This window comes from Rutidosis leptorrhynchoides, chromosome 5 (genome assembly GCF_046630445.1).
Source record: "Rutidosis leptorrhynchoides isolate AG116_Rl617_1_P2 chromosome 5, CSIRO_AGI_Rlap_v1, whole genome shotgun sequence".
NCBI lineage: Eukaryota > Viridiplantae > Streptophyta > Magnoliopsida > Asterales > Asteraceae > Rutidosis > Rutidosis leptorrhynchoides.
Genome location: NC_092337.1, coordinates 430,214,865 through 430,227,512, shown reverse-complemented (window position 1 = coordinate 430,227,512; position 12,648 = coordinate 430,214,865). Strand labels below are relative to the sequence as shown.

General features: G+C 36.2%; 3 protein-coding genes across 3 annotated transcripts; all 3 read left to right on the top strand.

Moving 5' to 3' along the window:
* The first annotated feature begins 681 nt into the window (after positions 1-681).
* LOC139847918 (beta-xylosidase/alpha-L-arabinofuranosidase 2-like) lies at positions 682-4,238 on the top strand. Its single transcript, XM_071837646.1, has 5 exons — positions 682-1,335; positions 2,044-2,213; positions 2,321-2,769; positions 2,901-3,311; positions 3,664-4,238. The coding sequence occupies exons 1-5, from the start codon at positions 697-699 to the stop codon at positions 4,236-4,238; spliced, it is 2,244 nt and encodes a 747-aa protein (XP_071693747.1). The 5' UTR covers positions 682-696.
* Positions 4,239-4,897: 659 nt separating this feature from the next.
* LOC139847612 (uncharacterized) lies at positions 4,898-7,961 on the top strand. Its single transcript, XM_071837315.1, has 2 exons — positions 4,898-6,781; positions 7,563-7,961. Exon 1 carries the CDS (start codon positions 4,981-4,983, stop codon positions 6,769-6,771), a length of 1,791 nt encoding a protein of 596 aa, XP_071693416.1. The 5' UTR covers positions 4,898-4,980; the 3' UTR covers positions 6,772-6,781; positions 7,563-7,961.
* Positions 7,962-8,393: 432 nt separating this feature from the next.
* LOC139847284 (protein IWS1 homolog 1-like) lies at positions 8,394-12,256 on the top strand. The gene is made up of 11 exons (XM_071836961.1): positions 8,394-8,546; positions 8,627-9,149; positions 9,759-9,878; positions 10,056-10,276; positions 10,359-10,488; positions 10,590-10,652; positions 10,742-10,819; positions 11,189-11,280; positions 11,369-11,434; positions 11,537-11,696; positions 11,789-12,256. Exons 1-11 carry the CDS (start codon positions 8,527-8,529, stop codon positions 11,885-11,887), a joined length of 1,572 nt encoding a protein of 523 aa, XP_071693062.1. The 5' UTR covers positions 8,394-8,526; the 3' UTR covers positions 11,888-12,256.
* The last annotated feature ends 392 nt before the right edge of the window (positions 12,257-12,648 follow it).

Below are 12,648 nucleotides of genomic sequence, written 5' to 3'. Positions count from 1 at the left end.
TTTTAGAAAAATATAATATATGATATAATTACATAACAATTATTATATTTTTTATAGTTAAATTTTTTAAAAGTAAACCTTATTATATGTGAATGTAAAAATCACACAAAAATAAATATGTAATACAATTAAATTAGAAAAATATTAACAAAAAATATTACGTAAAAAACGAGTCGATCTCAAGCTTCTATGATATCAAACGAGCCGAGTCCGAACTTAAAATATTAGGCTCGAATCGAGCTCGAGCTCTACGAATTCTAAACGAGCCGAGCTCGAGCCTAGTCGAGCTCATGCTCAGCATCGTTTACACCCTTATCTTATCTAACTGTGTGCTAACGTTTTTTTTTTACGTCATGCTTTGCTTTGTCTACTTCAGTTAAGTATGCTCACATTATGAAATTGATAGCCAATTGTGAATCGGTTTGAGTTGTGGGTTATCAGCCTTTTGTGACCAAAATACTAAGGTTATTCTTTATACTCTTACCTAAATCTTCTTTGATACAAGAACCTTACACTATATATACCTTTCAACCATGCCTCACGATACCCACAACACAATTATTTCACATTAGTACACATTATACATTACCCACATATAGATTTCATTATAATAAGCCATCTATGGCCTTTCATAATACGCTAAATCCCAACACTATACACATAACACTTCTCATCATTCTCTTTTCATGGCATATCATGACCATTTTCACCCAAAACACACCACCTTTCGCTTGCAACATCGACGAAAACCCAACCTTAAACGACTTCCCGTTCTGTGATACCACATTAGACATCCAAACCCGTGTCGAAGATTTAATCAACAGACTAACATTAGAAGAAAAAATAGACAGTTTAGTCAGCAATGCTACCAACATTGATCGTCTCGGTATACCAGCCTACTACTGGTGGTCCGAGGCGTTACATGGCGTTTCAAATGTGGGGCCCGCTACACATTTTTCAGAATCAGTCCCTGGGGCCACTAGCTTCCCACAAGTCATTCTAACTGCAGCGTCGTTTAATGAAAGTTTGTTTAGAGCAATTGGGAAGGTGGTTTCAACTGAAGCTAGAGCAATGTATAATGTCGGATTAGCAGGATTAACGTATTGGGCACCAAATGTTAATATTTTTCGGGATCCACGATGGGGAAGAGGGCAAGAAACACCAGGGGAAGACCCTGTTTTAACTAGTAAATATGCAGTGAATTATGTTCGTGGTTTGCAAGAACGAGATGATGGTGATGAAGAACGATTAAAAGTTGGAGCGTCTTGTAAACATTACACTGCGTATGATCTCGATAATTGGGAAGGCGTTGATCGATACCATTTTGATGCTACGGTAAATATTTCTTCTTGATAACAAATATAGAACTTTGATACTAGCACAAGTAAGATTCAAAAATCGTTAACTACTCGTATATTGTGTTCAACCGAAACACTTGAATTGACATTTTTACCATCAGACTATCCATGCACAATTTGCAAAGTAATTGACTATCCGCGTTAAAAGTTGGACTATCAACACAATTTATGACAAACCACGGGGCTATCCATGTACTTTTGTCAAAAAAAAAAAAAAAAAAAAAAAAATTCTTAGTATTTTAGATATAAGTTAGATGTAAATATAATTATTTGCCTCACGCTTCAAGCTTAACTACACATGAATTTTACATTTAACAAACCTTCAAGCTCTTAACCATTTTTTTTTTTTTTTTAAATATAACATATACCCTTCCCCTGTTTGTTTTGCAGTGTCTTTTTTTTTTAATTGGCAAACTTATGCATCATACATAATTCTACACGAATAATGTCCTAAACAAGACTCAAACCCATGACCTGAAGGTCAGAGGGGCTCCTCGATACCAATACGACAAAGGCCCTTTGGTTTGTTTTGCAAAGTAGTACTTTTATATACATTTTTTTTTTGTTAATTTTGAGTTTCTTTAGAAACTTGGGTGTAAGAAAGTTCTAATGCTAAACAAAAATTTCTAGTGATTTATGGTTACATGATGACACATTTAGAGGAATTTTGTTTATTTTTTTTAAGGTAACAAGGCAAGATATGGAGGATACATTTCAACCTCCATTCAAGAGTTGTGTTTTGGATGGAAATGTTGCAAGTGTTATGTGTTCTTATAACAAAGTTAATGGCAAACCAACTTGTGGTGATCCTGAGCTTTTAAAAGGCGTTATTCGCGGTGAATGGCATTTAAACGGGTAGATAAATCTTTCGATAATATCTTATAGTATTACTATAAAATTGGTATCAAGTTTCACATATATGATATGATGCAAGATAATTTAGTTCAATTGCGCTTTTGTAGATACATAGTTTCTGATTGTGATTCATTAGACGTCATGTATCGTAATCAACAATGGGAAGATACCCCTGCAGAAGTTGCAGCGGATGCATTGAACGCTGGTTTGGACCTCAATTGTGGAAACTCGTTACGTGTTAACACTCTAGCCGCTGTAAACGATGGGCTAGTTGAAGAATTTGTTGTTAATGAGGCTGCTTCGAACAATTTTGCAACACTCATGAGACTTGGGTTTTTTGACGGTGACCCAAGAAATCAACTTTATGGGAACTTAGGCCCAGAAGATGTGTGCGCCCTGGCTCATCAAAAGCTAGCCCGCGAAGCCGCTAGACAGGGAATTGTATTGCTTAAAAACCAGTTCGGGTCCTTGCCATTGTCTCCAAGTGACATCAGTTTATTAGCAGTTATTGGGCCCAATGCTGATGCAAACACCACCATGATTGGCAACTATGCAGGTACATCTACTAAGTAGAGGATGCAAGAAATGTATTTTTCTTAAACTATATGTTTTTTTAAACTGTACCCAGTTTTAACGTTTTGTATTTAATTTTTTTTTTGCTAAGATTGAAAATGGTGATCTATACAGGTATTCCATGCAAATATACAAGTCCTCTAAAAGGGCTATCAGCCTATGTGGAGACGGTTTACGATGCAGGCTGTAGAAACACGAGATGTGCTTATGCGCAACTTAACGAGGCAAGAAACATAGCATCGGAAGCTGATGCAGTTGTTCTAGTAATGGGTACGGATCTTGGTGTGGAAAACGAGGGTCGAGATAGAACTAGTTTAAGTCTTCCTGGGGAACAAACTCGTCTTATTTCAGAAGTTGCGTCCGTAGCGAAAGGACCCGTGATTCTTGTTATAATGTCGGGAAGTGGAATGGATATCCACTTCGCAAAGGAGAATCCGAAGATCAGTAGCATTTTATGGGTCGGGTTACCTGGTGAAGCTGGTGGAGCTGCGTTAGCTGATGTCATTTTCGGACGATATAATCCAAGTAAAAGCCTAAAAACTAATATATAAATAAATACTTATTTCATCTCATATTTATTGTCCACTATTCTTTTTTGAGTTATCTCAAATTAATTTCCACTTTCATAAATTTATTAGAATAATAAGGTAATTAAAGTTCTTTTATGCGCTTACTTTATGAATTCAAAACATAAAAGTAGATAAAAATAAAAAGTAAAACTGGAAAGTTAACAAAAAGTATATGTGACAGTCATATTTTCTTAAATTGTATGAATTTTATCGGGGGACAATAATATTGTGACGGAAGGAGTAAAAGCACACTTTATAGCCTTATTTTTTTATTTTCTTTTTTGATTTGGGATTGAATATTTTTGCAGGTGGAAGACTACCAATGACATGGTACCCACAATCGTTTGCTGAAACGGTGAATATGACCAACATGAACATGCGGTCAGACCTAACCACGGGCCACCCTGGTTACACATACCGGTTTTATAAAGGTGAAACTGTTTACCCATTTGGATTCGGGCTAAGCTACACTTCATTCACTCAATGGGTAGTTAAAGCACCAAAGCTCGTAAAAATGTCATTAAACGAAGATTACGTTTGTAGTTCCTCCGACTGCAGGATGATCGATATGTATGGTGTTGGTAATTGTAGGTATTTATTTGATGTAGTAATTGGGGTGAAAAATATTGGTGAAATGGAGGGAAGTTACAGTGTGTTGTTGTTTTCGATTCCTCCTCCAGTGATCAATAGCGTGCCTCAAATGCAATTACTCGATTTTAAGAAGGTGTGGTTGGCTCCAAAACAAGTTAGTTTGGTTAGATTTGAAATTGATGGTTGCAGACATTTTAGTATTGTTGATGAAGATGGAAATAGGAAGGTTGCTTTGGGTCAGCATGTTCTTCAAGTAGGAGATGTTGAACATTCTTTACTTCTCACTATTTGATATGCTACATGGTTTTTCACATAATAAGTTATCTGTTAGATATAGTAAACAAGAATAATTGTGTAATATAATAAGTTTCTTTAACACATGTAAAACTTGTTATCATGTTTAAACCTTCTTTGTTGTGCATTGCAATTAGTCTTTAATATAGTTATAATTTACAACACATATATGAATGAGACCATAACATCTTAATAGAATCAAGGAAATATCAATTTTACAACTCATATGAGCTTAATTCCACATAAAAGCACACTAAACTCTTTTACAAGAAAAACGAGCTAATCACGAGTCGCACTTTAGCATTTGACATGAATCACAAGCTGAGCTCAAGCTAAAAATCTAAGGCTAGAATCAAACTGAACTCAAGCTTTTAAATACTAAATAAGTCAAACTATAAAAAAAAAAAAAAGTTCGACTCGACTAGTTTAGACCTATAATAATCGAGTAAAAACATTTCCACATTTATTTTTTTATTTTTGGTTTAACGAATACTATAAAAGGAAGGTTAATTCATCAAAAGATAATCGAACCGAACAAACCGAACGAAGATGCAACATGATAACGAAAAACTCGAAATTAAAAAACGGAAATCTAACAGCTATTTACCATCGAGCTTACAGTAAAACTAACAACATCACCAGAATCGAACCCCAAACTAAATCAGCAGTCCAGCCCTGGTTTTAAACCCTGCAAGTCTGTAACCTTCTACAATCCACGGCGTTCAACACCAATCGGAAAAATGGCCAACACCGCCAACAACGAATTCGAAGAAGAAAGCATCAGCAAATGCGAATCCATCCGTCTCAAAGCCCTAGCCGAGCAGGCCTACACTTGCTCTGACCTCAAATTAGCTCTCAAATACACCAACCGGGCCCACCGCCTCTGCCCTACTCTCGACGGCGTTACTCAATTGCTAACCGCTTTCAAAATCATCACAGTCGCAAGCACCACAGATTCCATTCCTCACTGGTACGAGATCCTCGAGGTAGAACCTTTTTGTCATATTAATTTAATTAAGAAACAGTACAAAAAACTAGCCCTAATTTTACATCCTGATAAGAACACATCGCCCGCGTCTGAAGATGCTTTTAAGTTAGTTAATGAAGCATTTAGTGTTATGTCTGATAAGATTAGAAGAAAGGAGTATGATATGAAACTTAGAATAGCTATGCAGGAGGAGGTAGGAGCCGAGTGTGACGGTAGTAGTGCGGTTGTGTTGGATACGTTTTGGACGGCGTGTACGACGTGTAGGTTGTTACATCAGTTTGAGAGGAAGTATTTAGGGCATAATTTGATGTGTCCGAATTGTAGGAAGAGTTTTAAGGCTGTGGAGGTTGATAATGGTAAAACGGAGAATGTTGAACGCAACGTAAGTGAGGGAAACAGGACGAGAACGAGTTCTAAGAGGAAAATGAGTAGTGTCGGTGATATTATGAAGAGGTCTGAGAAATTAGAAAAGGTTAATGATGGTGTTAGGAAGTGTTCGGCTGGTAGTAGGGTTAGAAAAAGCGTGAGGTTGAAGGATAAAGGAAAGATAATCGATGATGATGAAGATGAAGATATGATGACGTTATCTGAAATGAAGAAGTTTGTGAATAATGAAGATGATGAAGAAATGATGACGTTAGCTCAAATGCAGAAGTTAGTAATAAATAATGATGAAGAGGAGGATGATTACGATGAAGAAACGATGACGTTAGCTGACATGTTGAAATTGGTGAAAATGGAGGTGAATGATGGTAAGAAAAAAGCGAGGATGAGAGTAAATGAGAAGGGTAAAAAGGTAAAAAGAAGTAGGAAGTCAAAGAATGAGATGGATGAAGAAGGAAATGATCAGGATGACGATGTCATGACTGTTGAGGATTCAGATTTTTATGATTTTGATAAACTAAGAGTTGAAAAGAGTTTTAAGAAAGGACAAATATGGGCTATATACGATGACGATGATGGTATGCCTAGAAATTATGGGCTGATTAACGAAGTGGTGTCAACGAATCCTTTTGAAGTCGACATGTCTTGGTTGGACCCACAGACTAATCCCGATGAAGAGTTAATTAGTTTAGAACGAACTGGATTTCATATATCTTGTGGGAGGTTTAAAGTAGCTAGTAAAACATCAGTTGGATCTCTTAATGTATTTTCACATATTGTCAACTGTGAACGAGCAGCTAGAGAGGTTTATCGAATTTTCCCTAAAAAGGGTTCTGTGTGGGCCCTTTACAGTGAAAACGGTGAAATAGGAAATCGGGATAATAGATGTTATGATATTGTTGTGTTTTTGACAAGTTATAGTGAGGTGCATGGATTAAGCATGGGTTACCTTGAAAAAGTCAACGGGTTTAAAACGATTTTTAGAAGACGAGAGATTGGTTGTCATGCTGTTAAGTGGCTTGAAAAACATGAAGCTCGGTTGTTTTCACATCAGATTCCGGCAAGGAAGGTTTCGGGAGACGAGGTTCCGGATGTTTCCGGAGATTGTTGGGAGCTCGATCCTGCATCGCTTCCTAAACAGCTACTTATTACTGGTTGAGATACTGCATGTATATATTTTGTCTCTCTTTGGTATTTTATGTTCTGTCTCCCATCGCTATCAATTATCATATAAATATAATGAACACGGGTTTTTTTTTTTTTTTTTTTTTTTTTATCAATGTCCTACCCTCAGTTTTATCTTTTGTGTATCATTTCATATAATAATCTCATATATTCAGTTCTGTGTGTGTTTAGTATGTGCTTTGAGTAACTGGAGTAAATAAGCTATTCACAACCTGCTGTGTCTGAGTTAACATGCTTCTGATATTGTTCGAAGTGTCAATATGGGTTGGTTGGGTGCCAATTGCTACACTGGACTCGGATCAGGCTGACCAAACACTTTCCACGTATTTATATACTTTTTTATTAGTATTTAATGTGGTAATTATGCTTAAGAAACCTTTGCTATTTCGATAATAATATTACTAGTTCAATAAAGTGAGTTAGCCCATTTGACGTGTTAGTAATAAAACATAATTGTAATTGACCTTACTAAAAAGTAACTGAGTCAAGATTACTTCCTTGGAGACTTGATAAATGATGCAAGACACACTAGTCTGATGTCTGTTGTTGCACAGAGTAAAAAAATCAAACAAAGAAGAGTAGGTTTCCTTGTGCTGCTCATATTAATAAATTTATTTCATTGGTTCTGTTGGTGCACTCGGATGTTATATGTTGAATGAGAACTATTATCTTTTACAAGTGTTCTTGTTGTCTGATGCTATATGTTTAATCTTTAATGCATATAGGTGTATTGATCAGAGGTTAAATTTTATGCATTTTTATTAGGTTTTAGTATCTCAGATTGGTTCATCACTCTCAGTTCTGGTGTAACATTTTATGGAATTGACAATGATGTAATTGCTGATGATTGTTGAGCCTCGGATTTGGACGTGTTGAAATCTATACTTGGGTCTTGGTTCGATTGACGTTTCTGGATTATATGTAATTTTTTGATTAGCTTCGTCCGTGTTTCAGATGTATGTCATTATTCGTTTTGGTTCTATGGTTGTTGACTCGGGTTTGAGAGATTATTAGAGAGTAGAGTGTAGTTCCGTTTAGTTTTCTCGTGGTCTTGGGCTAAGTCGAGTGTCTTTGTAAGTATATGTATAGTAGAAGTGGATTATTTAAATTTTGTGTTTACAGTCCGTAACTTTTGTATAAAGCTAGAACAAACCGGTCCACATGATTGCAAAACTCATTGGACTCTTTGTATCTTTGTATTTCCCTAGCGTCTTGCTAGTGGTTTAATAAAATCCTTCCGCCATTTCAAAAAAAGAAAAAAAAAAAAAATCTTTGTAAGTCATATTACATGTAAAGCTTCTTATACATGTATGTACAGATGATATCTTAAAAGTAAATTAAAAAAAAAAAAAAACAAAATTTGATTTAACGGAGCTTGACGAAAATGCCTCCGTGTGCTTCATTAAATGCCCACATCATAAACTTTTTAGTCTAACAACATAGCTGTTTACTTTCCACTTAATGATTTGTTTGTGTACAACTATTAATTCAGTAAATAACATTGTTCTTTCTTTGTCACTTTATCTGAAAATTGATCTGTTTATGGGAGACGTAGAATCAAACACCTTTCCAAACAAATGCAAATGGAAACATGACTTAAATTCTTTTCTTTTAGCTTCTTCCAGCTTATCATATCTTTTATTTTCTTTTCTTTCAATTTCTTCATCAATCTGTTTTCGGTTCAATTCATCTACATCTAACTTCTCAAATTCACAATTTTCCCCACAAAATGGGTTACGAAAACGATCCGTAAGTTTTTGTCCTCTCTAATCTAGGGTTTCATGTTCCGTAACCGACTTCAATCATGCATTTTTTTTCTAAAATTTCAGGCACCGGGATGAAGACGGCGAGCCACTGATGGATTACGATGATGGATTTCAATCCGACCACGGTGATGACAACAATAACGATGAACAACATCATCAGCATTTAGATGATAATCTCGAAGATGAAATTGAAGATACCGATTGGAAGAGTAATGGTGAATCGACGCCGGTGTTTAACGAATCGGATTCGAAATCGAAGCCGCGGAAACGGTTAATTAAGAAGAGTACGGCGGATGAACTGGTTGAGAATTTTCCGGTTGATGATGACGTGGAAGATGACATGGCGGCGTTTGTTGGAGATGATGAGTTTTCTGGTGGTGGAAAGAGGAAGAAGCTTTCTGGTGACGGCGGGGATGGGAGTAAGAGGAAGGAGAATAAGTCAAGCTTTTCGAAGTTTTCGGAGAAACCAGGGATGAAATTAAAGGGATATAGTAGTAGTGAAAGAAATGGGAGATCTGGTGGTGGTGGTGGTGATGATGCTGAAGTTAAAGAGATGTGGGATACAATTGCTGGTGGTGATTCAGAGGTATCTACTGTATATTATTTTGTTAACTTCTAAATCATGCTGATGCTGAAATGATTGTGTTGTTATTAGTGGGATAATATTTGTGTTTAATATTGTTTAGTTTTGAACTAATACTACAACAATGGCTTCGGTTTTGTGAAAATTACTTTTGAATCAAGAATAAATAAATGAATCTTGAATGGCTAAGCTTGTGTTGTTGAGACACGTGATTTGTTAGCTTTTTGGTAGTAGCAACATTATTTTAGATAGGGTAGCAATATTGAAAATAAGGAAGGTTTAGATAGGGTCAAGTTGCAACGTTGTTTGGATGATATAGGTCTTATGATTTCGTTCATCTTTAAGTTGAACATATTTGTGTTTTAGTATGCGTGGTGAAGACACTGATGCTGCAGTTTTGTTATTATGTGTCGTTTAGGTTATGTGGTTTACCAGTTTGTATGACACTGCTTCTAATATTCCCCTATAGTTACCGGGGAAGCTAACCACAACATTATTGTTTCCTTATTTTTAAGGACTTTCTTAAGGTGTAGTCATGTTTGTTGGTGCTATGAAGTCTGCCACCCCCTAAAATTGTACTTTTTCTGATGGAGCTTTGATTTACTGATGTAGGATGACAAAGAGGGTCCAAGGATGTTAGATGATGACAACTTCATAGATGATACTGGTGTTGATTCAGCAGATCGGTATGGAAGTGATCATGGAGGTTATTCTCCTAGTCGTGCTCCTCAGGTGAAAGATCGGTCATATACTCATATATATGAAACATGTTTTGTTGACATAGTAACTGCGTATATTTAAGTCAACCGAATAAATATCTTTTTTTATATTGAATAAATATCGTAGGACATGGGATGTATGGATGCTATACTGTTACCCTTTTCTTAGCTTAGTATTTTGATATTGTAGGCTGAGGAGGGTGAAGAAGATGATGAAGTCGACAACCTTTTCAAGGTGGGTAAGAAGAAGAAGAAGACCGAGAAAAGTTCTGCAGAGATTGCCTTACTTGTTGAACGTGTCGTGGCTGAACTTGAAGTTGCAGCAGAATCAGATGCAGAATTAAATAAAATATCGGAACCAGCTGTTAATAAACTAAAAAAACTGCCTCTTTTAATTGATGCATTATCCAAGTAAGTGCATCATTTGCAGTAATACACTACATCTGACTCTATAGTATGTTTAATTTGGTTGCCTTCACAACTTTTAATACAGGAAACAACTTCAGTTAGAGTTCCTGGATCATGGAGTTTTAACTCTTTTGAAAATATGGCTTGAACCCCTCCCGGATGGAAGCTTGCCTAATATAAATATTCGTGCAGCAATTTTGAAAATACTATCCGAGGTATAAACCTGGATTTTTTCTGAAGAAGATAGATTTTATGCTTTTAAGTTGTATATAATTAATTAATTAATTATTTCCGTTTCTTTTTTTTTTCTGTGCAGTTTCCAATTGATTTAGAGCAATATGATAGAAGTGAACAGTTGAAGAAGAGTGGACTTGGAAAGGTCGGGCCTGTTTTGTATGATAGTGCTGATTCTTCTTCTTTTAGGTGGTTTGAGTAGTGATTTTAAGCTATTATCTTGTTTTTCTTCAGGTCATTATGTTCTTGTCAAAGTCCGATGAAGAGACCACAGCCAACAGAAAGCTCGCTAAAGAGTTGGTTGACAAATGGGTACGTATGGAAATTTCTCTTTGACCTCATTTAGTCATTTTTATAAGGTTATGTGCATGTTAAGTGCCTTTGTCTGTGATCTGCAACCAATGGAATAAATTGTAGTCTATGAATTATGTCTCTGTTCTGAAGTACGAGTTTCTTCTCCCTTGTGAATTGACCGTTAGTCGCATACAATAAACTGCTATGTGAAATAAGTACTGTTATGATGCTATCAAACAACTGCAACACTATATGCCTAATCTTACATTATTGTTTTTTACTTGATGATTATGCAATTATGCAATAGTACATGGATTGCTATGCCAGTTTTTCAGTTTTTTTAGAGTGCTGATCTTGATTAGTATCGATGTTTTGCTTTTAATGCAGAGCCGGCCAATATTTAATAAAAGCACAAGGTTTGAGGACATGCGCAACTATGAGGATGAGAGGACCCCAATCCGTCGGCCATCAATGAAAAAGTATATTGCTTGTTTGTATTTAACTTCTTAACATAATGTTAACTACTTGTAAGTTGTGCTCTTCTGAGCTGTTGCTCTTCTTTAGCAGGCCTACGAATAAAGCTTCAAGTATGAACTCTAGAGATGATGATCTGGATTTGGCTGAATATTCCCAGTAAGTTGCTTCATTCATGTTTTTTTTCCTGGTCAAGCATCTTTTTGACTGCATATGTTGTGTATGTGTTTCGCGTTTGATGTTTTTGAGTGGTCAATGCAGGGAACCAAAGTCTGGAAGTGGAAAATCATTTTCTCGACTACATGCGTCTAGGCCTGAAGCAATGTGTCTTGATTTTGTGGTGCGTCCCCAATCTAAGATCGATCCAGATGAAATTAGAGCCCGAGCTAAACAAGTTGTGCACGATCAGCGTAGGCTTAAGGTCCGTTTCCTTGGCTATAGAAGTTACGGAGTATTTTTTAGTGTTAGTAGTAGTAAAGTAGTAATTAACTACCTTTTTTCATGTGATTGCAGATGAATAAGAGGTTACAACAGTTGAAAGCACCTAAAAAGAAGCAGCTTCAAGCCACTAAGCTTAGCATTGAGGGTCGAGGTATGGTCAAGTACTTGTAGACCAGAATCGAGGAGCCTGAATTTCTATTATGACAGCGAAGTTGATCACCCAGATGAATTATGGGTCGGGGCAGAACATTTTGATCTTTCTGATGTTGGAAACAATACCGAGTTATGTGCATTCATGCAGGCTGATTGTTAACAGATGGAATGTAAACCATGTGCAAGAAGAGACCACTTTCCCCTGTACGGGTTTACTTGATGGCTTATCTATCTCAGTCAAATTTTGTTCTGTTTAATACATCTAAGCGGCATCGCTTTTCTTGGCATCTGAATGATATTTTCATTATGTGCTGAAAAAAGTATGCTTCCAATGTTATATTTATTTATGTCTTTTATAAGTACAATTGCTGCCAATAAAATTTAATCCATATAGTCACTTTTGTAAAAGTCGGGCTGAGTCGGTTTGAGTATGTCTAAGTCGGGTCGTTTGGTGACTAGAACGTCTTGACTTGTCCAAAAATGCCTTAAAAATGGGTCAAACGCTAAAAATTCGTGTCAAAGTCGGCCTGAGCCTTTCTGAGTATGTCTAAATCGGTTGGTTTGGGGACTAGCATGTCTCGACTCGTCCAAAAACGACTTAAAAATTGTTTAACGCTAAAAGGTCGTGTCAAAGTCCGGCCAAATTGGTATGAGTATATCTAAGTCAATCAACGTCAAAGTTATGTCAAAGTCGAAGTTATAGATTTGGAACAAAACAAAGTATAAAACACTGATTGATCATTGCCTAACCCAATTCAAACATTTTTTTTTGAACTTGT

Coding starts and splice junctions, on each gene's coding strand:
- LOC139847918 (XM_071837646.1), top strand. CDS start 697: ATGACCATTTTCACCCAAAACACACCACCTTTCGCTTGCAACATCGAC. Junction 1,336..2,043: donor GATACCATTTTGATGCTACG/GTAAATATTTCT, acceptor ATTTTTTTTAAG/GTAACAAGGCAAGATATGGA. Junction 2,770..2,900: donor CATGATTGGCAACTATGCAG/GTACATCTACTA, acceptor TGATCTATACAG/GTATTCCATGCAAATATACA.
- LOC139847612 (XM_071837315.1), top strand. CDS start 4,981: ATGGCCAACACCGCCAACAACGAATTCGAAGAAGAAAGCATCAGCAAA.
- LOC139847284 (XM_071836961.1), top strand. CDS start 8,527: ATGGGTTACGAAAACGATCC. Junction 10,653..10,741: donor AGAAGAGTGGACTTGGAAAG/GTCGGGCCTGTT, acceptor GTTTTTCTTCAG/GTCATTATGTTCTTGTCAAA. Junction 10,820..11,188: donor AAGAGTTGGTTGACAAATGG/GTACGTATGGAA, acceptor CTTTTAATGCAG/AGCCGGCCAATATTTAATAA.